The sequence below is a fragment of the Cucumis melo genome, chromosome 8, assembly GCF_025177605.1.
Source record: "Cucumis melo cultivar AY chromosome 8, USDA_Cmelo_AY_1.0, whole genome shotgun sequence".
NCBI lineage: Eukaryota > Viridiplantae > Streptophyta > Magnoliopsida > Cucurbitales > Cucurbitaceae > Cucumis > Cucumis melo.
Genome location: NC_066864.1, coordinates 419,727 through 444,623, shown reverse-complemented (window position 1 = coordinate 444,623; position 24,897 = coordinate 419,727). Strand labels below are relative to the sequence as shown.

General features: G+C 32.9%; 4 protein-coding genes and 1 long non-coding RNA gene across 7 annotated transcripts; 2 read left to right on the top strand and 3 right to left on the bottom strand.

The window, feature by feature from the left end:
• Positions 1-519: 519 nt before the first annotated feature.
• Positions 520-1,893, bottom strand: LOC103484288 (protein LIGHT-DEPENDENT SHORT HYPOCOTYLS 4-like). Its single transcript, XM_008441287.3, has 2 exons — positions 1,582-1,893; positions 520-1,156 (listed from the first exon to the last, which is right to left on the bottom strand). The coding sequence occupies exons 1-2, from the start codon at positions 1,710-1,712 to the stop codon at positions 715-717; spliced, it is 573 nt and encodes a 190-aa protein (XP_008439509.1). The 5' UTR covers positions 1,713-1,893; the 3' UTR covers positions 520-714.
• Positions 1,894-2,731: 838 nt separating this feature from the next.
• Positions 2,732-6,044, top strand: LOC107990448 (uncharacterized). The gene is made up of 2 exons (XR_001761998.2): positions 2,732-2,797; positions 2,980-6,044. It is a non-coding gene; the product is annotated as an uncharacterized LOC107990448 (long non-coding RNA).
• On the bottom strand, positions 5,213-8,938 carry LOC103484287 (protein CHUP1, chloroplastic-like). Its single transcript, XM_008441286.3, has 7 exons — positions 7,952-8,938; positions 6,897-7,841; positions 6,686-6,817; positions 6,284-6,465; positions 6,077-6,188; positions 5,810-5,953; positions 5,213-5,693 (listed from the first exon to the last, which is right to left on the bottom strand). Exons 1-7 carry the CDS (start codon positions 8,720-8,722, stop codon positions 5,613-5,615), a joined length of 2,367 nt encoding a protein of 788 aa, XP_008439508.1. The 5' UTR covers positions 8,723-8,938; the 3' UTR covers positions 5,213-5,612.
• Positions 8,939-15,554: 6,616 nt separating this feature from the next.
• LOC103484286 (UDP-arabinose 4-epimerase 1-like) lies at positions 15,555-20,437 on the top strand. Of its 3 annotated transcripts, none has more exons than XM_008441285.3 (11): positions 15,555-16,031; positions 16,694-16,868; positions 17,251-17,375; positions 17,594-17,707; positions 17,795-17,902; positions 17,999-18,090; positions 18,469-18,610; positions 18,751-18,845; positions 19,349-19,478; positions 19,649-19,793; positions 19,923-20,437. In XM_008441285.3, exons 2-11 carry the CDS (start codon positions 16,808-16,810, stop codon positions 20,147-20,149), a joined length of 1,239 nt encoding a protein of 412 aa, XP_008439507.3. In that variant the 5' UTR covers positions 15,555-16,031; positions 16,694-16,807; the 3' UTR covers positions 20,150-20,437. The 3 variants fall into 3 exon arrangements, with proteins under 3 accessions (XP_008439507.3, XP_050944465.1, XP_050944464.1); XM_051088508.1 differs by lacking the exon at positions 15,555-16,031 and adding an exon at positions 16,073-16,158; XM_051088507.1 differs by lacking the exon at positions 15,555-16,031 and adding an exon at positions 16,566-16,618.
• A 651-nt stretch (positions 20,438-21,088) lies between these two features.
• On the bottom strand, positions 21,089-24,688 carry LOC103484285 (coatomer subunit epsilon-1-like). Its single transcript, XM_008441284.3, has 7 exons — positions 24,370-24,688; positions 24,196-24,285; positions 23,501-23,652; positions 22,633-22,768; positions 22,387-22,542; positions 22,042-22,121; positions 21,089-21,493 (listed from the first exon to the last, which is right to left on the bottom strand). Exons 1-7 carry the CDS (start codon positions 24,529-24,531, stop codon positions 21,400-21,402), a joined length of 870 nt encoding a protein of 289 aa, XP_008439506.1. The 5' UTR covers positions 24,532-24,688; the 3' UTR covers positions 21,089-21,399.
• Positions 24,689-24,897: the final 209 nt, after the last annotated feature.

Below are 24,897 nucleotides of genomic sequence, written 5' to 3'. Positions count from 1 at the left end.
TTATTATTATTATTATTATTATTATTATTATTATTATTATTATTATTATTATTATTATTATTATTATTATTATTATTATTATTATTATTATTATTATTATTATTATTCTCTCAATCAAAACAGACTCGTAAGTTATCTTGTTAAGAATCTAGTGAACACCACACTGAAACACATTGTTTTTTTCATTAAATGGATAATGGTAACTAAAAAGGAAAATAGTGAGCATTCAAATTAGGCGATGAGACAACGATTTAATATTTATTTGTCTTATCATTTTTTCACTTTTTACATTTCATGGTGTTCGAGAAATCAGCAAACCTTCATTTATTTTTCTTTTATCGACTTCCAATTTGGTATGTTCTTAATTACCAATACCATATACTCTCAATTCCAATTGGTTGAACTTAAAACTTAAATGTGATATGCATATCCATCTAAATTGATAAACAAATTTCGATAAAAATTTAAGAATTAATATAGCGATGAAATGAAAATGAAAGGAAGTATACGAGCATGAAGTTGAAAATTGTCTAATCAATAACGATAAATATGTAAACAAGGGGTTGGAACTGGGAAATGGGAACTGGGAAGGGGGTAATTAAACAAAATACTAAACTATATATACTAAATTTTGATACAGTGGGTTTCCCCAATTAATCAAAGGGAGAGATTAAGATTAATGGATTAATAATACATAGCTTATTAGAATGAAAATTAGGAAGGCATGGGTTGGTGGTGGTTGATCTTTAGCGAAGCCATGGCGGATTTCTTCCTCTTCTTTTTCTCGTAAGCAATTCCTCTGGCTTTCGCCTGCGACTCTCTAACTTCCCTTAAATACAGCCTCACGGCTCGTGTCCCGAAGGGGTTGGTCTCAGGTTGGCCGCCGTTCTCCTCGAAAGCTGCGCGGAGGCGGCCGATGAGGGCGTCGAGGCTGCCCCAGGCCTGGCGGAGAGGGCAGGGGCAGGGAGCAGGGGGTTGTGGGTGACCGAAGAAGGGACAGCTGGAGGTGTGGACCTTCGTCTTACCGAACTGGTCCAGGTAGCGGAGGAACTCCAGAATATGAGCCCCGCTACAACGGGATAGCGTCAGTGGTGGGCGGTGGTTCTTTAGGTACTGCCCGAACGTGTTCCAGTCTCGCCGCTTTTGTGATTCGTACCTGCGTTAACGGGTAGCGTAGTCGACTCAACTCATCTACTACTCTAATTTCCTTCTTTTTAAAAAATTGTTATTATGAGTGCATGCTCCTCCTACGCAATTTCTTTTCCAACTATAAAACTTTATATATACATAACAACTTTTTACATTTGTTTTAAAATAAGTGAACTACTCATATTCTTATAGATTAATTTTGGAATGAAATATGGTATTATTATTCAATACTAAACAACTCTGCCATTCTATTGTTTTTACTTATCTCTAGCTGAAACGGATAAGTTTAAACTAGCAGTTCTTAAATAAATATTCCATTTCTTAAATATCAATAAATTTGTTGAAATTGAGGCAAGTAAACTCGGATGATTTTAAAATTGAGAGAGATGAAAATGATGAGATTAATAATGGGATGAAATAAAATTAAAGTACCTGCTGAGAGCAGGTGTGGGAGGAGATGGTGGTGCGGGGAGCAAGAGAGGATAGTGGAGGTGGTTGTCGGAGGTGGTGGAGGCGGAGGTGTAACTGGTGACGGCGGAGGAGGCGGCTTCCATGGCCAACATGATCGATAAATAATGAAAATAGGGAAAGAGATTGAGAATGGGAGTGGGAACAGAAGTGAAGGAGTTAAGAAGAAATAGAAAAGCGTAAATAAAGAAATAAATAATGGAGAAGAAAGAGAGAGCGTTTTGGGGGGGGGGGGGGGGGGAGAGGGGACAGAGAGTGAGGACCTATGGAAAAACACAACCACGTCAAGCAACCACAAGTCATTGACAGTTCCAATATCGTTTCGAAACGTCATTTCCTAATTTCCCTTTTTCTTCCTTCTTTCTACCTCTTTTCCTTAAATATTATAATAATTACCTTAATTATAATATTATATATATTATAAACCAAATAATAACAAAATACATTCTTTTTTGCTTTTTGTAAACTTTATTAATTTAATCAAAATCAAAAATTTCCACTATGCTATAAAATCAACAATTCCAACTTTCAAATGAAATATGTGTTTTATAATCGGTAGATACATTTTTTGTTTTATTTATAAATTATTCCTCCACTTGCTATCTTCTCTCCAATAATTTCTACAATTTTGTTATAATATACATATATATATATATATATATATATATATCTTTAAATCCACAAACATGGAATCATTTCGCTCATCGTTTTATGTTTCGTTTTTATTATTTCTTTGTTAATGTTATTTTTTCTAAATAAAAAAAAAAGAAAAAGAAAAAGAAAAAGAATACGTGCTTAGGATACTGTTGGTTTTGCATGTTCTATTTTTAAAAGAATGTGATTTTGACATTTGTGTATCTGTTAGTTCAATGTGGATAATAATATTAATAGATGGTCAGAGTAATCTGGCTATTAGTTATATAAAGGTGGACAAACTTCAATCAAATATTTTCGATGTTTATCAATATTAGTAATATGTTTTATTGATATGACTATATAATATATGATGATCTTTTAAAAGGAAAAAGAAAAAAAAGCATTCACTCAGATTCCTTATTAATCTATATTTCAAATCACACAACTTTTTGTTTTTCAATATATACTTTTACTTTTACTTTTCTACGTTTCATGGCTCTCACTCTCTAGTACCTTATCTCGATTTCTTCAACTTCCAATTCAAGTATTATTTCTCTTATATTTGTTATCAATGATCATTCGATTATATGAATTTTGATTAGCTAGAAAACAATCACATTAACGGTTTAGTTAATTCATTTTCCAATGTCTAACAAATTACCAAATTTAAAGCTTGTTATGATTTAGTGTTATGATATAAGATTCTATTAACATATGCAAAAACAGCTATCGGAAGTAAATTGATGCGGTAATGTGGTGTGGTGTGGGCGATGGAGGAGATGGAGATATTGTAAAGAGGAATTCCGGGAAAAACAGAATTGCAGCAGAAGCAGATGGAAAAGAGGAGTTGGAGATGGAAAAATGCATGGAAGGGGGGGGAGATTCGTGAATCGGGACAGAACAAGCCATAAAAAGCACCATTTTTCGCCGGTGAGATCTAAATTTTTCCTCTGCCGTGTGGGATCCTGATGGATGTGACTACTAAGCTTTCCCTGCCATTTCGATGCGATGGGAATGGGAATGGCTCCAAAATTTCGCCTAAAATCCCCAATTACAGGTCACATCACTTCAATTTCTAAACTCACTTTACTGTTCATTCCCTATTTTCCAATCCAATTCCATTTTTCCCAAACCCTAGTTTTTCTTTTAAGCGAATTCCAATCACATTCCTTACGTTTTATCTGTATGTTAATGCATATGGTCTTCTGTAATCTGTGATACGAAGATAAGTAGTAATCAAATAGTTGGTTTCCTAATAGGAATAGATATGAAGATGACTTGAATTGAATTGAATTGAATTGAAGAGAGTGGAGTTATAACAACACATGCTATAGTCTATAGCTATGAATGTGGTACGTGTTTTTTAATATATATTGACACACACACACACAGGTAGTAGTACTATATATAGTACCAGACATTAGTCTTTTCTTCTGCAAAAGCATCAGAAATTACCAAATCATCATGTGCACACAAAAGAGGATTTTGAAAAGAGTTGGGTTATAATTGTAAAGAGGCGGAGGTGGGCTACAAGCCAGAAGTTAGCAAAAACTTAATTAAAGAGAGCATAATTGTAGAAGTAGAACTAGAAAGAAACAGACTAGGTAGGGTGGTGAAGTGGAGACTTCATTGTGTTTAATATTTGTTGCTTAATTGGTTATGGGTTTGGCAGAGTGGCTGGTTTGTCTGCCTCTTTTGTAGTTAGGCGCCCAAGATGGGGTAAATATTTTAAATACAGGCAATGTTAGGTCTTTTCTGTATGTCAAATCTTCCGGTCATTTCATATTTCCCTTTTTCTCCACTGCTTTAGATTTCATCAATCATCCAAATCCACTCTCCTTACTCGTCATTTATTGGATCTTTCAATTCCTTTCTTTTCTTTAATTTGCTTTGTTTAATGATCTTTTTGGTTACAGATTGTCCATCTTTTTAAGAAAATTACATAAAGGTTGTCTCACTCTCTCAGATGTGTTTGTTTTCTCGACTTGTTTTTGGATTTTTTTTTTTTTTTGAAAAATATCAGGAGAAGTAAGTATGTGCAGATAGATATTACGAGCTTGTTTAGATTTTTATCTGAAAAAGAAAAAGGGATTACCTTTGCTTTTCGAATAAATAAAGGTGATGTGATTTGAAAATTAATCCTTATATCCGTGATTTGTGATTTCAATTAATTTTAACGAGACATACAATCACAACTTAAGAACATTTTGTATTAAACAGAAAATAGAATTGGGGGCAGCAGGGGTGCACAATATATTGTTGCACCAAGGTTTTTCCTATTTTAAATTGCTTTCATTTCCTCCATTGAAAAGAAATGCTTTGTTATCCGTTAACTTTAGAATAATGGAGGGTGATGTAGTTTGAAAATCATTCTATTTGGTATTTGTGATTTCATATTATCTAAATCTTTACGTTGAAACATATATATATATTTTTTTTTGTTTATAAAGATTTAGTTAATGTAGTTTCAATTTAATTCTTAAACTTTATTTTATAATAATTTAGTTATTTTATTTAAATTGGTAACAATTTTGTCCATATATTAGAAATTTATGTTAAGTAATTAGATTCCTTTTTCTAAATAAACCAATAACAAATTAGAAAATCACTAAATTAAATGATTAAATTATTAAAAACGGAACAATTATTGGACACTTTGTTGGTCTCTTTTAACTTATTTGGTAACAATTTAACAATCCAACTTTATCAAAAAAAAAAAAAAAAAAAAAAAGAGTTTTTTTGTAACAGTGACGTTCCTTAATTTTAGAATAATTGAGGATAATGTCGTATGAAAAATAATTTTATCTCCGATTTGTGATTTCAAATTATCTGAACTTTTACAAGTTACACAACCTGTGATACATTTCTTAAATAGAAAATAGAAGCCTGCTGTTTTCTTATTGAACACATATAAAAACAAGCCCTCCCTCTCAGCAATCTTATTTTAGAAACTCAGAAATGAAGGCCAACCGGAGAAAAAAATTTCATTATCTAAGGAAACTCTCATTCCACAAAGACGTTTGATTTCAGTTTAACACACAATTTACATTAATATCTATTAAAACGATCCTCAGCCCCGCCCCCCCGCAGTTTGACACAACTCTTTCTGTAGGACCTGCCTGTGCTTTGGAAGAGCTTGCTCGATCATGAAGAGAGGAGGAAGGATGGCAGATGACAAAAATATATTTCACTTAAGCTCTCGCTTCCCCAGCAGCTCACAGCCCTAAGTTGCAATTCCAAAAAACTTTCCCATGAAGGAAAAAAAAATATACGTATTGCCAGCATGGTAGCTAGCTGCTTACCGAGTTAGTAAACCTAAACCAACTGATTTCCATTTGCTTTGTCCTGTATTGTAACTTTCACTTTTTGTTCAGTAGGTTGGCCAAGTTTCGCAGATCCTCAAATGCATGCATTGTTTCAGCATCGAACCCTCCTGCAAACTGTAGCCGTGAAAGGCAAAAGAAAAAAATAAACACACACACACACATTCAGCAATAATCCTTGTGTTTTCCTGAAGAAAAATGCAGTGAACGAAAGCTTATTAACCAATTGGTACCTGATGAATTCTAAAGGCAAATCTCACTCCTTGAAGAAGCATGTAATCCATTGCGGGATCTTTCTCCGATGAAGCCTTTGATTGAAGTTCCGTTGCTACTCTCTTCATGTACATTTTTGCCAACTTCACCGAACCCAACTTTATCTACAACATAGAGTTAATACATCATAGATTGCTGTTATTCAGAAATTATCCAGCAATAACAACACATCTTATTGACTCTTCAAACTGCTTATCCTGAGGATGTGATATCTTAAGAACTTTTACCTTGCTTATGATTCCACTGTCAAGCATCCAATCTGTGGGAATTTGGAACTCTTTGCAATTTCTCATCAATGATTCTCTCATCCGGAGAAGGTTATAACTACTACGTTCCATCCTGATTCCATATAAACATTGTTTATCATCATTGATTTCAAAGAATACAAAAAAAAAAAAAAAAAAGGACAGATGCGAGAGGCTTTAGATCCTTACTTCTCTGACAAAGCAACCATTTTTTTTAGAGCAATGTCACACGGTAATCTGGGATCATCTTTGTAGGCTGAGATTTCACACTCCAATTTCTTTAGATCTCTGTATCCAAAGGCTGCTTCTCGCAAGGTGTCAGCCTTTCTCTCTGGCCAATCAAAGTGCTTCAAGACTGCCCTTTCATCAACCTTTGAGAATATTAATCATCAGCAAAATACTAAACTCTTCAACAAAATGATCAATTCATTATGCAGGGTAACACCTTCATATGATTATCAAAGAAATATCAACTCATTCAACTCTACATAGAAATTGAGAATATTAATTTACTGGCATCTCTTCTAAGTTCAATTCTTTTCTATAACGTTTCAATCAAATGCACCAAGATTCAGAGAATTTAAGGAATACCAGAAAGCAAAGTTCATCGTCAAGCCACTTCACAAATTCCACAATATCTTCTATCTTTAGATAAACTGCATTGTTGACCTCTCTTATCAGTGAATTTACAAACTCTCCCTGGGTCTCTATGTCTGCCTTTATCTGCACAAGTATGGAGTACCATTATTTTCTGATTATAAAATTACAATCAGAATGGAATATAATATAACCGATAGCTTACAGCAAGCAAATGAGACGAACGATTCTCAATTTCCCCAATCATGCTGCTCCGGACATTTGAAACATCTGGAACATTGCATATGGCTCCATTAGAAGAATCTTTTCTAGAATCTCTCTTCATAAGTGAATGATAGAATTCAACAACTTGCGGAGCTCTCTGTACCATTCCCGTGGCGCTCCTCACCGCAAACTTAGGAAGAGGAGGGGGCGGAGGAGGTGGCGGCAGAGGTGGCGGAACCTGAGCTCTGTTTTCTTCTTTAGGTTCACTAGAAATTGAGCAAGAAGGCCTTGGAGGAGGATTTGGTATACGCAATGCTCGTTTCTCCACATCCAAAGAGGCAAAATTCCTGTTAGTTTCATGGAAATTTCCCAAAACATGAGGCCTTTGAATCACACCCAAATCATATTTCTGAGAAGAAAGAGGATCTACATCTTTTTCCATCTCTTTTGCACACATAAAGCCATCGGATTGCCTTCTCTTGTTTGGCTCCAATTCTTCAGGCCAGCATTTGGCTCCACTAATGGAGTGTCTTCTTCTGGGGCTTCTTCCTTCCTCCGTGTCAACCCATTTTTTGTCTAAAAGAGTGTTATCAGAACAATCTAAATTAGACAAGTCCTCGTCAGTAATAGGCCATTTCTTCAACTTCTTAATTAGATTTATTCTCTTTGCACTACTATACTCCATGTACTCCTTTTGGCTGGATAATGAACAAACTGGTTCACTACTTCTCTCAACTGGCTGAGGGCTGGATGGGCTACCAGAATTCGCCGAGGGACAAGAATTTCGAAGCTCACTCCTTAAACAGGAATTGACCCACCTAAGGTATGCAAGTTCCTCAACCTCATTCAATCTGCTCATCTGCAGACCTTCCACTTGCTTGCACAAATCCTCATTTGTATGTCTTAGCAAAGATACCTCTGCTTTGACCTTTGCTACAGCTTCGCTCTGGGTAGCGACGACAAAGGTAAACCTTAGTTAGTGGGGAATATTTCATAAATATTTTTAAAAATATTTATCATTCAACACAAAGACTCTAGTACATGATTTAATGTTACCTCAGAATTATTCTTTGCTAGACAAGCTAGTTCAGACTCCACTGAAGAAAGCCTGCAAGCGAGGTTCCTCTTCTGAAGCTGAAGTTCCTTATTCAAGCGTCTCAACTCAACAACTTCCACCTCTACATTACCTGGCGCAGTCTGTTGCTCTTCTTGCTTCTCAGAAACCGATGATAGAGTTACTAACTGCTCAGACAGGGCTCTTCTATCTTCTTCCAATACACTAACTTTTTTAGCAAGACTGTCTAGTTCAACTTTCTTTTCCTCGAGTTCCCTTTCTAGTTCATAATTTCTAGTATTCCGCTTAAGTTCTGCAAGTTCATTCTGAAGTTCAAATTCTCTCTGCTTAGATTCATTTAGCAAACTTCTGAGTTGGTCGAGCTCAACGAACAAATCCCGAGATGATTGTCTGCGGTGGGTCTGATAAGACTGTGGATGAACTTGAGCGGGATTAGCCGAACATGCTAAATCCCCAATGATCGAACGCTTGATCCGAGAATGGGAAGGAACAAACTTCTCCTTCTGATTAACCAAGTCCGAATTCCCAAGTGGTGGTGCTTTCTTGGGTTGAAGATTGCTCTGAGTTTTAGCTCTCTTGTCTGTGGAGAAACCTTTGACAATGTGAGAACCCCATGAAGAAGCAGCCCTCAATTTTGAACCATTCCCACTACTTCCTTTGGCATTATTCTGATTTAAACACTTGGGATTTTGATTTTGATCAGCAAACCTAGATGGTTTCCCTCTGATTTCTAATGGGTTATCCTCCTTCATTCTGTATAAACCTTAAGGAAAACAAAAAAAAAAAAAAGAAAAAAAAGGACAAGAATGGTTCCGTTGGAGAAACAGCCAAGTAAAAACCTCACGACAACATCCTCAGTTCCATTGTCGAAGAAACCAACATGAGAAATGGAAGAAGGAGGTTGGGACAGTGAAGGTGGAGCCAAAGGAACAGAGAATTTGGCGGAGAAGAAAGGTGGGTTAGCTCCAAGTTCGAGAATGAAAATGGAAGAAAGGTGGCAGCTTTCTCTTTATGGCTTTAGTTTTTGAAAATTTGAAATTTGAAATTTGTGTTTGTTTTGAGCGTCCGTTGTGTAGTATCGAGGGAGGATTGAAAGGCAACGGTCGTATTACATTTTTTGCACTTTCTTTATTTAACTCGAGATTAATAGTTGACCATCATTTTTTTTTTCTTAACTTCTTTTATTGCTTCCTTTCTACTATTTTCCTTACTTTTCTTTTTCTCTCTCCTTTTTCTTTTTCAACTTCAAGCAATCTGATGTTTCAAATTTAATATTCTACTTTTTCCTTTTTTTAAAAAATGTGACGTATAAATTATCTACTCGTTTAAAAAAAAATTGAATTGGAATTAAATTTTAAAAATATATCATTTAAAACAAAACAGCCCTAAATAATTTGATCCATTTACAATGTGGCCCAAACAAAGATCCAATAGACTTAAGCCCATCTGCTTTGTCAAACTACCTATCATGGGCTCCATAATTCTTGGGTCAGCCCTGTTTCTTGTACTGTCGCAACGTTTCATTTTCGATATGTTTAGTTTTTGTTCAATATTTTATTGTTTATATTTTTAAAATGTTTATCTTAATCATATAACTTTGGTTTATTTTAGTTATTGAACTTTTAAAGAGGGATACGTTTTAGTTTTTACATTTCAACTTTAAAATGTCCCATATATTTTATGGTTATTTATTTTTATTATTAAGATTTAAGTCGAGAAATTTGTTGTGTGTTTGTTTTATAGTAATCTTTATTATTATTATTATTGTTATTATTATTATCATAATCATGATCATGGTGCATGACATGCATACCATAAACTGGGGTTTATTCAATGAGTAGGAAAGGAAGTTTCATAAGCAAAAAATAGATTATTATTTGTCAATGGAGATATTTTGTGGAATTTTTAGTATATGATGTAAAGGTGGGGTCCCTTCCAAGCACCTTACTTTTGACTCCAATCCATCTAACCATTTCCAACCTAAAAGCCACCCCTTTGAAAATGATCTCTCCAATTTTCTTCTTTTACTCGAACCTTTAATTTCTTTAATACATATACATACCTTAATAACTTTGTTTCATTATCTTCACAATACTACAATACTATATATCTACTTTAATTTAATATGCCATATACATACAACTTCCATAGAAATTAAAATTAACATCCTCGTAAATGTCGTTTCTTAAAAAAGTTTAATTTCTTTATGATGAATATAATGCCAATTAACATGTATATGCTCTCTAATATCAAATACCAACTAAAAACAATCAAAATGAGATATTAATTCGTTTCAATAGTAATTAATATGTACTAAAGTTAAAAGGTTATGATTATTACATCCTAGTTTTAAAAAAAAAAAAAATCTTATTATATATATTTTTTTAAAAAGTCAACCAATAAATTGTATGTATTATGCATCTCATCCTTATTCAAGTTGTTCTAACTATATTAACAAAAAGAAAAATATATGCATTGATTAGTTGAATTATATATGCTAACGTCGACAATCATATATGAAAAATTATAATTTTATCATCATGCAAAATAGATAATAGTTAATTAGTCATTGTCATATGTCTCAAATAAAGAAAAATTATAATCATATATACACACAATTTAATATCCATCCAACACATTATTGAAAATTCATAATACTATGAAAGCCAAGATTTTTATGGGTAAATTAAAAATTAAATTAAATTTAACTAAAATAATAACTAATATTTTTTATAATAAATTAATAGAAGAAATGGGTTTCTTTCAATCACCAAAAATAGAAATACAAAATGACTATGAACCCCATTCACCCAATGGGTTGGCTGCTCTTAATTTTATCTCCATGATAATCATTCCATTGAAACTTTCATATTATTGTTGTTATGTTGATTTTAATAAAAACACTAACAACAGGTTGCTCCACACCATATAATTATAATTTGATTTACAATTATTTCCATAGTTTAAGAATTAGGTAGCGATATAATTATGATTACATGTATACATTTTATAAATCCATAACCTTATTTTATTCGACCTTTCTTGTTCATTCGATATATATCTATCCTCAAACTAATTCTTAATGAATCATAAAATTTTATATATTTTCTAACCCAAAAAATTTCATCAAAATTAGAAGTCGTTTTTTTATTATTATTTTAAAAATATAAACTTTATATTTTATAAAAATATTGAGTCTCTAATCAATTTATCAATTTATCTCTCCATTAAATTTTAGCATTAATTTTTATAACGTAAACTATTAAAAATGTACGCAAATAAAAACTTATATAGGAACTAGAAGTTATATTCAACTAAGATTTAATGTTGAATTTAATCATCCAATAAATGGTATTAATTGTTTTAATTAACAATTTAATTAACATACGTCCATCGATTTGTTTCTTATTTTAATCATAATTGTGATTAGAAGAATTGTTGGTTCTATACAAACCATTTCAAATGTAATATTAAAACAAAAGAGCTTAGCTTCTCTAACTAATTATTTGTAGATTTGTATAAATATTTCTTCCCTCTTTGAAAAAGTGGGCAAAAAATAAAAAAAGAATTCCAATTTATTATGTCAACTTGCATTGCATATTCAGCCCCCGATTCCAAACCTTATCTGAAAACCATAAACTTATATGTATTATTGTAATTTGATTTTTTGAAACTATTTTATGTCAACTGTGAGTGTTCTACATTTGTTTAAATTATTCAGAGGTGATTTTTCTTGGTAATATGTAAATGTCATTCCAACTTCCAAACATATTAAGGAAATGAAAGGACAGAGGATAGTTTTTGGATTAAAATTGAAGTCAAGTTATTATATAAATTATATTTATTTCTTAGGTATAACGGCAACCAATAATAACTCTCAAACCAAATTAAAAACATATATCTATAAATATATAATCTATCATTTTTAGTGGTTTTTTTTTTTTTTTTTAATTTTTATTATTATTGTTTAAAGGTTGCTTAGAGTGGTAGTGTGAAAGAGACGTGGCCACAAAATTTAGACAAATTAAGCAAACTGATAAGCATGTTCTTGCTTTCTATTGAAATAAAGTGATAATACTTCCTTCATTATATGGTTGATCTCAAATTTGCACTTCATCACAATATATAGTTCTAAATTTTTAATTTAACAAATATATTATCTCTAAAATAAATACACTTTTTAGACAATGGTATGACATTTTGATAGTTCCCACGAGGTCTTCAATGATTCCAGAGTTTTGGGGTTGAGGATAATCTTACTTTTTTTTAAAAGTCATATTTATATATATATATATATAGACTAAATTAACTCAACGTTTTCTATCCCCTCTTTGAACTTGAATTAAGTGTATCAATTGAATTGTTTCGCTCTCAAGTGTAAATTGAAAGTCACCATCAACCTCGTCTTAGTCCAAGGTTGAAGGTAACTCTTCATGGCCGCCCTTGACTCGTGGCTCACTGGTCCCAAGGTTCAATAGAGCTTTAAATCGGATATTTTGATCTTGAACTTAGTTTTTTTTTTTTTTTTTTTTTTTTGTCATTTTCGATCTTATGCACCTAACATATACATAGAAATGTACAAGAAACTTTTATTTATTTTCTTTTCGTTTTAAATCAATCTCAAACATATTTAACTACCTAAAAGGTTGATAATTTCTTTAAGAAAAAAAGAAAAAGAGAGTAAAACTTTCATTCACCTTACCCCATTAAAGTCATATGAACAAGTTGGGAAAAAAAATGTTAATTTGGAATTGGTCAGCTTTCAATTAAGTCAACCTCTGTATTAATTTAACAAATATTCTTCTCGTAGCTGATCATGATGATCATATCACCATATTTTTTGAATTAAAATGGGACAACTGGTAAAGCCCATAATTCTGATCTTCGTTTTAATTGGATAACTATATATATCATACATTTATATGAAACTTTTTTTTTTTTTTTTGCATATAAATATAAAATATGGAGTCCATATCACATAATTTTTTTTACAACTTATAATATTAAAAATGGAAATGGAAAATTTAGAAAAATTAGTCGGTCTGTCAATAACGTGCAAATGTATATATAAAAAATACATATGACTAAGAGACCAATTAATTAAAATGTCAACAATTGGCTTTCCAATCTATATTTTAACAAAACTGTTAAATTTTAATGATTAATTAGAAGTGGCCGCCTCTTCTTCAAAGCTGCCAACCTCTCCATTATTACTTTTAGTCACACACACTCCAACTAACCTACCAATCCAAAATAATATAATATAAGATACACATGAGATTAACCTAACTCATTGCTTTACATTAGGAAAAGCCATTTCTTAATGCATATTACAAGGTTTAATTTGATAAATCCCCTTTAAATTAACACACTCTTATGATTCCCCACGAGATAATTGAACCTTTTTTTAAATTATAAATTCAATTATGTTGGTCCCAAATTTGTATGTTTTTTCTTAACCAACGATTTTTCTATTGTTTTTTTTTTTAAAAAAATGAAAATTTATTTATTTAAAACTTTGAGTTTGATTTTGGAAAAAAAAAATGGGAAGTTGAAAGCTTTGATTATATATAATTAATTAATTAATTAATTAATTAAGTTGAATTGTGTTGGTTAGACCGAGTTTTGACCTTTGATCCCTTTCTTTCTTTTATTCAACATTGTGAGTCCATGGAATTACTTAAACCGACTTGGAGCGGATGTAAGGGTGAAATTATAATTTCAATCAACAAAATTTCGTCTTTGATTAAATATGATGTTACGTTGCCATAATTTTCCAAATATGACATTCAAAAATCAACATAAGAATAGTAAGCATACACATTTTCCCAAATACAAACAAAATAATACAACGCTTGGAAAAATAATTATATTACTACTCTTAGTTTCATGGCATTTTAGCCCTTAAATTTAATTTGTTATCTTAATCAATAGTATTAATTCTAATGACATTCAAGGATTGGAATATTCGTAGATATATCTTTCAGTTCTCAGATGAGATTGATAATTTAAGATAGTATCAAAGTAGGTGGTCTCGAAAATTGATTTTTGTTGATTCTAACTTAGGAATTAGAGTATTAAGATAATATTACTAAGTTTTTGGAACCATTTGTGATTTAAGAGTTTGACATCAATATCAACATCGATATTCTAATCACGGATAGTGAATGATGTGCCAAAACATTGGTGAATTAGAGGTGTATACAATAATTTTTGTTTCTAAATATTATTCCTCCTCTCTTTCCCTCCTAGAAGTTATATTTGTATCGTAGACTATAGACTGTCATGTTAGCTTTTATTCAGTAATTAAATTAAATCTCTCTATCTCTCTCTCTAAATTTTCTACACTGCCATCTTTTTTTTTTTAAACCAAAGTTTTAAAAAACAGAGCTAAGTTTTGAATAATAAGAAAAAGTATATATTTTTTTTTTTTAAAAAAAAGAAAACATTTTTTCTTAACCTAAGAACTATACAAATCAGTGAGTGAAATTAAAACTTAATTTTCAAAATAAAAGACCAAATACAGAATGGTTTGCTAAATACTTATAACTTTTTCTTAATTTTTACTTTTGAAACAATAACTGTAAATGAAATAATATTATATATGTATATATATATATATATATATATATATATATATATTAATCAGAAGGTAAAGTTAATTTTGGTTTGGTAACTTTGGGAAGAGGAAGGGAGAGACCAATGAATTTGGAAGATAATTTAATGCCATTCAATACGGTACCGTATCTGGCCATTATAATAATTCTATGTTCTCTCAATTAGGCAAAGTCCTTTTGTATTTGACAAACGAATATTATATCATTCATTATACTTTCCATCTAACCTTTTATTCTATTTCAATAGCAACTTTTTTTCAATTCAAATTATTATTATTAAACTCATTTTATTGAATTACTAAATTAAGTTTGATTGAAAGTGTACTCTAATTATTATTTTAGAACTAAATGTAGAAAGACTAGAAAAGAAAAACATGGCTAGTTTATTTGGAAAATTTTCTATTGAGCATAATTCAAGGTTTTTATGGGGGAAAAAATTAGAAAAAAAAAACTTCAATAACCTCACTTCTGTTACGCATCGTTGTCATTTTAGTAACAACTTTTTAATTATGCTTAGTAAGGGATTCTTACTGACTTGTATTATTGCTTAATATAGAATTAATTTTATATGCACATTAGATTAAGGTTTGGGTTAATCTAAATGAAGGAGCATTGAGATTTTGGGTGGCAACCACATGAAGTAGAGTACTATTATATTGGATTTTGTAGGCAAATAGCTAAGACCATCAATTTTCATTGGTAGTATCCACTTTCTAAATTTCTCAAAGCAAAGCCACGAATGGGCATGGTATTATTGATATTGGTATAACAAAATGATTTAACACTTCTTTTCTTTCATAAACTATATTGATTTAGAAAACAAGACTTTGTTTTTAATAAATGTCTGATTGATAGATTTTTAGCTATTTAATTTAATTTAATTTAATTTATTATTATTATTATTATTATTTTAATTTTTTGAGAAGAGGAGAGAATTGTGAGAAAGGGGACATGTGGGCTTGTGGATTACCCAGAAAGCAAAAAACCTCAATTTCCCACATTCTTTCCCTGAAACTCGTCTCCCCCAGATCCATCACATCATTCGATCCTTTCTCTCTCTCTCTCATTTTTAATTTTTCCAATTGCCCAATTCCCAATTCCCAATTCCCAATTCCCATTTGTTCAACAATTTCTTTGTTTGTTTGTTTTTTTGGTTTTCTGTTGAAAAGTCCACGCATCTCTACGCAAATGTCTGTTTCCCTTCTTCTCTCCCACCTTCCTTCCGACTATATTACCTCTCCTATGGCTATGGATGCCCACATTTCTCCGCCTTTTTTTCGACTCCCTCTCTTTTCACTTTCCCCCTCTTTTTCTTCTTCCTTCAATCTTCCATCTCCCTCTTTTCATCTCCCTTTTTCTCAACTCCTCTTCCTTTCTACTCAATTCTCTTCCCCTTTTTTCATCTGGGATTTCTCTCTCAACGCGCTGACTTCCATACCCACAGGTCCTTTTTTCATTCTGGGATTAAACCAATATTCACGATTCCTCTATTTAATGTTTTCTTATTCCTTTTTATATATTTCTTTGCTTTACACCATCTTCTTTGAATCTTTTCTCTTTTCTTCATCCAGGTTTCTACTTCTCTGCTTTCTTTCTTATCTGGGTGTCTCTGTTTTTGTAATTATTATCCATGCATGCTTCTTTATCAGATTCTATGGTGTTCATCTTATTTTCTTGCCATGCCATGGATCTCATCGTTTCAATTGTTGTGTTTTGTTTTTATATCATTTCCAATTCCAATATTGGGAATGATCTCTTCTTTTTCTGGGTCTCGTCTCTTGGAAATTCAGGTGTTTTCTTTTGTAAAACAACCGCATATCTGTCGTTTTCACGTATGAAAATGATGCATTTATCTGCGTTTGGTTTTTACTTTCAGACATGGGTCCTGAATTGCAATGGTTTTTTTTTTTTTTTGGCCATCTAGGAACTTATAATTTAAAATTAGCCGGGTCTTCTACGTTCATTTTGCTTTTAAAAGAAAGAAAATTCTTTCCAAGTGATAAACTTCCAGGCTTTTTTGAAAGCAAGGAGGTTTAAATTATTCTTGTTTTAACCTCTTGTGAATTGGAATTTTGTGGTTGATTATTCTTTCGGCTTTTGTTGCAGGCCATCATAGCAAAATAATACCAAGGGCAATATTCTAGTTGCACTTTGTGGTCCGGTTGCAGGCTGGAATCTGCTCTTTAAAAGCGTAGGTTCTTTAGTTGAAGAACGTGGCAAATGCTAAATTTTGGCAGAAGCAGAACTCAACCAAGGTCCACCAGATCTTTATCATTAGGAGGTAACTTCTGGAAAATAAACTATGGAAGCTGCTCATATATCAAATTATCATCACTGTCGATATATTGGATTTCACCTTTTAAAATTAAAATACGTTTTGTATCTTTATTTCCAAAACAAAATTTCAACCCAATCAAGTTTTGATGATTGTCTCCCCTCCCGACATAGCCCGTTCTTTTGAATTACTAAAGTTGTTTTTTTTTTTAAAAAAATCATGGTCTTGTAAACAATGATGTCATATAATTTTAACCCTTCCATAACATCTTGAAAACAATTTTGAACCAAGAGCAAAATATTGTTTCATATGCACTCTCTCAAATAAGGCCAATTAAGTTGAGTTGCTTGTTGTCTAATCTGGACTTCCAATTTTGACTTTCTTATAGGTATGGATTATTCAGATCCCAAAAAGAAAAACAATGTTGTGGGAAAATTTATTCTGGCTGCCACTCTCACAGCTTTATGCATTATCATGCTTAAGCAATCGCCGGCTTTCAGTACCCCAAGCCAGGTATCTATTTCATCTTGTGCTTAGAACTTCAATCTTTTTGTAAACAGTAAAGATGATCGTGTTGATCATAACATCCTAGCCTCTTGCTTTGTAACTCTTGTGCTTACAATAGTATGGCTGCCTGCAACTGTTCATCTAAACCTGTTGGCTCTTGGCTGTTACAACTTGACGAAAAGGATTAGTAGTCAGTCACAATTCTAAAATATTATTTTCTTCAGTTTGGCGTGCGTGACCCAGGGGTAACTCATGTACTAGTAACAGGAGGTGCTGGATACATTGGTTCACATGCTACACTAAGACTTCTGAAGGATAATCATCGTGTAACCATTGTGGTAAATCTCCAGAGAATTCTCAAATTCACTTTATACCCTTCTTTCTTCTATATTAATCATCCTAGCCACACCTTTTTAACTTAACAGGATAACTTGTCACGAGGAAATCTTGGTGCCGTGAGGGTTCTGCAAGAACTATTTCCAGAACCTGGGAGGCTTCAATTTATTTATGCCGACCTGGGAGACCCCAAAGCTGTACTGACTTCAACATATTCTATTAAATATTTTTTGAGATTTTTCTAATCTTAACTCTAACTGTGAATTGTTTCCTCCATGGATGTTTGTTTTCAGGTTAACAAGATATTTTCAGAGAATGCTTTTGATGCTGTCATGCATTTTGCAGCAGTTGCTTATGTCGGTGAGAGTACCGTTGATCCATTGAAGTAAGTGCTTTCTCGAGTTATGTTATGTGTAACAAATCAAGAAGGGTGTTTTTCTTCTTTTTTTTTTTTTTCTTTTTTTTTGAAAAGTTATTGTAATACAACTAGGGGTGGGAGAATTGAACACGGACTTCTTGTCCTTAGGTATATACATACGTCAGTTGAGTTGAGCTCAATTTGGCAGTCTTTTTCTTTCTATACAGGGAACTGAGTTGCCTATGGTTTATTTCATTTTGGTCATAATATTATACTAGAATATTAGAGTAACAGTTTAAGTTGTCTTTGCCACATGAGGCCACAACTCTTTTTCCGAAGGATTATCTGCTTGAAAAAAAAATGCATTTGAGTATTTAAATATAACTTTTTTTTTTTTTAATGTAGGTACTATCACAATATCACATCAAATACCTTGACACTTATAGAGGCAATGGCTGCCCATGGTGTGAAGAAATTAATATATTCAAGTACATGTGCCACGTATGGTGAACCAGATAAAATGCCTATCACTGAAGAAACTCCACAAGTATTTTACTCACCTTCTGTAAATGATAGCGTTTTTACCCACTATATGAAACTTGATTCCTTTTTTTAGCTTCAACTAATTCAGAGGAGATGGCTATTTCTGTGGTGGAACTAACAGATTTATATGGTTAATGACCGCAGGTTCCCATCAATCCATATGGGAAAGCCAAGAAGATGGCCGAAGATATCATAAAAGATTTTTCCAAAAACTCAAAAATGGCAGTCATGATCTTGCGGTTGGTATTATTATTTTTGTTATCAATAACTGGAATTCTGCTTTTAGTACATTAGTTTTAGAGTAATCCTTCCTCTTTTGTTTTTGGCATTTTTCATTTCATCCAATGCCTTTTATGTTGGTCTCCGGGCATATATTTTTCTTCTCTTGGTTTATCAGTTGTTTTTGTCTACTTTGAAAAGTCTAATGCTTAGAGACTAACTCTCCAATGTTAGTGATCATTCAAAATACATTTAAAATCTCATGATCAGCTTGGAAACCGTTATTTGAAACAACTATACTGTTGCCAGATTAATTGATATGACCATAAGAAAAAGGCCTATTCAAATTGCATTTTTCTTAGTCAGAATAAGTAAACGTCGAACTCTATGCGCTTTCTTATCTAAGTTTCAAAAACTTCTTTATTTACACAACATTATGAAACTTTTGTTCTTTCTTGAGTTTTACCTTTTTTTATATGATTATTATCATTACGTAAAAGTTCTGGTATCTTTAAATTTTCAGATACTTCAATGTGATTGGATCAGACCCTGAGGGTAGGTTAGGTGAAGCTCCTAGACCTGAACTTCGTGAGCAGGGACGAATTTCAGGTGCTTGCTTCGATGCAGCTCGTGGCATTATTCCTGGACTCAAGGTATAATATCCTCTCTTCGTTCTCAACTTCAAACTGAAACTGACTGTTTTACATACTTAACACAGAGAGCAGCAATGCAAATCTATTTAATATCTCTCAACAATAAGCTACAAAACTGCCCTTCCTTTTCTTCGTTTTTCTTGAAAATTCATTAAAGTTGTACATTGCAGGTCAGAGGAACAGACTACGCTACAGATGATGGAACTTGTGTAAGGGATTACATTGATGTCACTGATCTGGTTGACGCTCATGTAAAAGCTCTTGCAAAGGCAGAGGCTGGAAAAGTTGGAATATATAATGTTGGCACTGGAAAAGGTTTGTCCATCTCAAAATATGATGAAAAAAGGAAACATACATTTCAATTATATTCCTCGTCCAACATCCTGCAATGAAGTAATTTTATGATGTCACTTCTCAGATTCGTTTTCTTGGTCTTTTAATCAGGTAGATCAGTTAAGGAGTTCGTTGAAGCATGCAAAAAGGCAACCGGTGTTACTATCAAAGTTGATTATCTTGACCGTCGACCGGGCGATTATGCCAAAGTCTTTAGTGACCCAACAAAGATAAATAAGGAACTTAACTGGACAGCTCAGTACACAGATCTTGAACAAAGTTTAAAGGTAGCTTGGAGATGGCAGAAGTCACATCTTAATGGTTATGAAAGCTCTTAAATGGCTCCTCCATGAAAGAAGAGAGCATTTAATTGGCCCGAGAAAGAACCTTGGGAAAGAACCTTTGAGGTATTAACTTCAGCTGTGCTTCTGTTGCTACTTCAGCAGCTGGATTGGAAGCAGAGTGGTCGGAATTTTTTTTTTCTCTTGTATTCAATTTTTACCTTTACATGAAGTTACATTCCTTACTTTACTATGCATTAGTTATAGGAAACAGCGTATTTGTCTCATGAATTTGAAACGATATAGTTGAGAAAATAAATGATGTATGTGCAGAAATTTCCCTTCTTTCTTACCTGTTCTCTTTCCCATCATCTCTCTGCACCATCCCTTCCTCATTGCTTCTGTTATGTACTTAATTTTTAACGAAGCATGCCCAATCAGAAATTTGATGTCAGATTAGAAGTGGAACAAAAACATTGGATTACAATATGGGTGAAAAGGGAGGAAACTAATGCCATCTACAAACTACAAGTTTTACCTTAACGAGTTTACAAACAATGAACTTCTTTCTGAAACTAATTCTGGCGGCAAAAACCTCGAGAACGTCAATTACAGTACATACATACTTCTTTTTGTTTATTTTTAGAATGAAAGGGGAGCTATGTGTGGATGACCTTTGAAAATGGAGCTAGCCTGTATGTATCACCCATTTAATGTAAAATCACTAGAAAAAGTCATACTTCACACATTTTAGAAAATGTGAAGGTTTTATTGGAGAATTTTGAAGCTTAAATCTACAGGTGCTGGTGCCCAATCTCTTCAATAACCAAACTGTTTAGTTATTCAGCTACACTCCAATTAGACGGAATCACTCGATGGAAATTTATTATGCTTTACAAATTTTTAAAAATTATTAATTATTCTAGATTGAGAATGAGAATAATAATTATTCTAAAGCTCAACATAACGTCTGATATATTAAACACTGGCTGTGGCTTGTGGTATAATACTATAATATTAAACAGTGAAAATTGAAAGGCCATCGTCTTTAACCAAAGGCTTAAACAAATGAAAATGGTAAAGAATAAGTATGGATCACCATCCAGGAAGCTCAGTACAAAAAATGACCAGAATTATGCGTTATAATTTCTAATGTCAAACATTTGGTTCGATTTGATATTCAATAGCCAAATAACTTGAGCAAAATCAACAGCCCCTTGGCAGTGAACGGCCACAGGTTGAAGACCAACTGTCGTTTAACACTAGTAAACATCATTCATCATCTTTCGAAGGCAGCAAGGGGTTCTCTAAGCAACAGATTGAACAGCTCTATCAAAGTTTTCTTCAGCAGTCGAGATGCGTTTGACAAGCATGTGGTCGGGATGCGAAAGTTTCAATTGGCTGAAAATATGTGGCAAGTTTGTTAGCAATAGCAGCCAAGGTGAGATAAAATTTTAATCCAACTTGTGGATGGATTTGCCATAACAGCAGTTAAAATAAAAACAAACAACGTATTTCCAGGTAAACATTAAATATTAAATATGAAGATGCAAGACAGGAGTAGGGCAAAAAAAATTTCTGAATATAGATATTAAATGAGCATAACGAGACCTACGGTACAATAGAAGAATCTCAAATATCAGTCCCCAATACGCAAACCAACATTAAATCCCCTATAAATATTTTTAGAAAATGGGTTTACTTTCTTCAAAAATCACTTCAAAATAATACTCTCAAAAAGTCTCTCCAACCTCCCTTTAAAAAACTTTCAAGAATTTAGGTGAACATAGTATTAACATTCACTTGCTAATAAACTACCTTCAGTCAACAATTCCCACAAAGATGCAGAGTGTACAAAGTATTGCAACTAAACAACCAAACAACCAAAATATAAAAGAAGAGAAAGTAAGGAAGAAAAGGATTTCTGGTCATCGATCCCCACCCATTACCTGAGAAAACGAGAAGTTGGTTTGCCAAGGTGAAGATTGCATACAACTAAATTGGCCAGAGTTTCGGGATCTTTTGCATCCTGTGATAACAAACAAAGAAACTTTTTATCTACAATCATAAATTCATAGATGATACTTGCATCCTAAGTTGTCCTGAAAATGTTCAATCTATCTGAAACTTTGACCAAATTGGAATCTCATTGAAGACAACCAAGTTACAAAGATATATTTTTTTCCTTTTTTTTTTATCAGTCACTAATCTGCGCCGATAATCTTGATTCCCACAGATAAGCTATTTCAGTTATACAGTATAAGTAATCAAACGCAGAGTCATCCTAAAACTACCTTGTTCAGTGCTTCAAGAAGAAGTGTCTCGGCTTCATCAAAGTTTCCCATATGCATGCAGCAGACTGCCCTTCCATTCAAAATCAAGCTTGTCATGGGATACTTTTCGGAGAAATCTTGGAAGATGAGATATGCTTCTTGTATCTTGGAACCACCCTGGTCAAGCAAAAAATTACAGAATAATGAGACTTGCCCCAAAAATTATACATTCCTTCCTTCAGAATAATGAAGATATAAACTACAAACCACTGCTAGATTTAACCAAGCATTTGCAAGTTGTGTTAATGTGTGATCCTCATCAATCTGTTGCATGACTCGCAGCTGTCTCTCTGCATAATCTGACCTGTGCATCTTAAGAAATATTTGAACATTCAGCGCATGCCTGCAAGGAAAAAAAATCAGGCTAGAAATAATTACAGTATGCACTTCCAGTCCCACAAATATCTTCCCTAAATCAACTATTTGCATCTGGATTAGGCACATAAGATGAGAAAAAAAATACAGTAAAAAACAGAAAAGTTCAATTACAAATTAAATCCTTTAGTCCCCCTTTGGATGCTAGACTCTAAAGATTTTTAAAATTAATCACTATGTTTTATTGCATTGGATTGAAGTTCTTTTATTTTATTTTCTAATAGCTAGTTAAGATTGGTTTGGCTTCTTTTTTATAGCCGTTGCCTGTATTTCCTTATAAATTCTTTCATTTTTCTGGATGTGACAACATTGGTTTTCAATATGTGACGATGGTACTGTATTCCTCCCCAGAAAAACAGACAATCAGAAAGAAAGCAAGACAGATAATTGAATGGTGGCTACATGGAAGAGAGTAAAATACGACACTGGTCTACCATTGCCAGTTTGTAGTTAAATAGTGAACTAAATTAAAATTACCAGTTCTGTCGAGTGGTTACAAGTTTTATATCTAGAAAAATAAGATATTTAATAAATAAATAATAGTATTTGTATATCTTCGCAATCTACGTACCCCCCAATATGGGGAGGGGGAAAAACAAGGGAAAGGAAAAAAAAATCAAACCTACGTAATGCATCTAAACATTGAAACCATAACGATGAAAGTTATGAATACTGGTAAAACGTTCAAAACGAGACTTACAATTCCATGGTTCCTCCAGCATTTGTGTGTTTCAAGGCTTCATTATAATCTTGCTCATGCATGAATATGATTCCGGCAATTAGCCTCAAAGTAGGATTGTTTCCAATGGCTGGATCTGATAGCCATTCCTGTAGACTCGCGATGGTAGATTCCTACAACATTCAATGAATTCATCGGTAAAGAAACTATAATTACTCTGCCCTCATGAAGAAGAAAAACGTCTTCATTTTCTTCTGAACCCCGATCGTCCAGTACAAGTGGTAAAATCTGAAATCTTTTAGGTTGGTTTGAACTGCTTATTAGCTTATTACACGTTACATGACTTTTTAATATTCATCCAATTATGCCCAGATTTCTATGACGAAATACTACAAACTTCTATCAGTTGATTAGCGAGATTATGCATTGCTTTCCCCTCATCCACCATCACTCACACCCCCAAATGAAAAGGTAGCAGACGTTACTAGTCAATAAAATGGAGTCATCAACCTTGAATTCCCTGTAAAAGATTCTTGAGATTTCAAGTAGTTCGTTCTAGATCGGTGTCAAGTATGGTTTGAATTTATAAAATGAAGTAACATAGCTTAGAAATGTGTGACCCAATGATATAATTGAAATTTTAAGAATTACAAAAAATAATTTATATCCCAATTAAGGTAATCAGCTAAAAAGGGGTCTAGATCCACGGATAAAACCTTGTTGCTGGGATCAGACAGATACAGAGCGAGCAATTTGACGGCTTGAAGAGGCGTCGGGGCGGATGAATCGATCTCGCTGATCGCTAGCTGAAAGAGTAGGGACAGAGTTTCAAAACAAATTCAAACCAAGCATCAATATACTTACAGACAGGGTAATGTGCGGGAACAGACCTGATAACTGCCAAGGGCAATGTAAGAGCGGAAAACAATGGAATCCCTCTCGATTGCGTCATCGGGGGAGAGATTGGGGAGATCACTGTTGTTAATGGCTGCCTGATACGCACCCAAATAGAAGTTATTTCTGAGATTGAACAAATGATCTGGTGCTGCCATGGTTTTACTCTTCTTCGTCCAAGTTCCTTCTTCTAGATCTGAATCCAGCAGACGCGAGAGATAAAAGAGAGGAGACCGACGAAGCAATTGAACGTTTAACCAAAATTTGGGCTTTCCTTGTTGGTCCAAAAATATTTTTGTTTTTGTTTTTTTTTTCGTTAAATAAATAAGGTTAAATTATTAGAAGTTCATTTGTTTCAAAATAATAATAATAATAATAATAATACTAAATAAATGTCTTAATAGATTTTTTTTTGTTGTTTTTTTTTTCTTTCTTTTGTATTTTGTATTTGATAGATGTTTAAACTTTTTGTCCTCAAAATAGTTAACTCAATGTTTTATTATAAAAAGGAAAAAGGGGAAAGG

Coding starts and splice junctions, on each gene's coding strand:
- LOC103484288 (XM_008441287.3), bottom strand. CDS start 1,712: ATGTTGGCCATGGAAGCCGCCTCCTCCGCCGTCACCAGTTACACCTCC. Junction 1,157..1,581: donor CCCACACCTGCTCTCAGCAG/GTACTTTAATTT, acceptor CCGTTAACGCAG/GTACGAATCACAAAAGCGGC.
- LOC103484287 (XM_008441286.3), bottom strand. CDS start 8,722: ATGAAGGAGGATAACCCATTAGAAATCAGAGGGAAACCATCTAGGTTT. Junction 7,842..7,951: donor TAGCAAAGAATAATTCTGAG/GTAACATTAAAT, acceptor GTCGCTACCCAG/AGCGAAGCTGTAGCAAAGGT. Junction 6,466..6,685: donor ACGATGAACTTTGCTTTCTG/GTATTCCTTAAA, acceptor ATATTCTCAAAG/GTTGATGAAAGGGCAGTCTT.
- LOC103484286 (XM_008441285.3), top strand. CDS start 16,808: ATGCTAAATTTTGGCAGAAGCAGAACTCAACCAAGGTCCACCAGATCT. Junction 18,846..19,348: donor ATGGCAGTCATGATCTTGCG/GTTGGTATTATT, acceptor TTAAATTTTCAG/ATACTTCAATGTGATTGGAT. Junction 19,479..19,648: donor GCATTATTCCTGGACTCAAG/GTATAATATCCT, acceptor TGTACATTGCAG/GTCAGAGGAACAGACTACGC.
- LOC103484285 (XM_008441284.3), bottom strand. CDS start 24,531: ATGGCAGCACCAGATCATTTGTTCAATCTCAGAAATAACTTCTATTTG. Junction 24,286..24,369: donor TTGCCCTTGGCAGTTATCAG/GTCTGTTCCCGC, acceptor CTACTCTTTCAG/CTAGCGATCAGCGAGATCGA. Junction 22,543..22,632: donor CTTGGTTAAATCTAGCAGTG/GTTTGTAGTTTA, acceptor TTGCTTGACCAG/GGTGGTTCCAAGATACAAGA.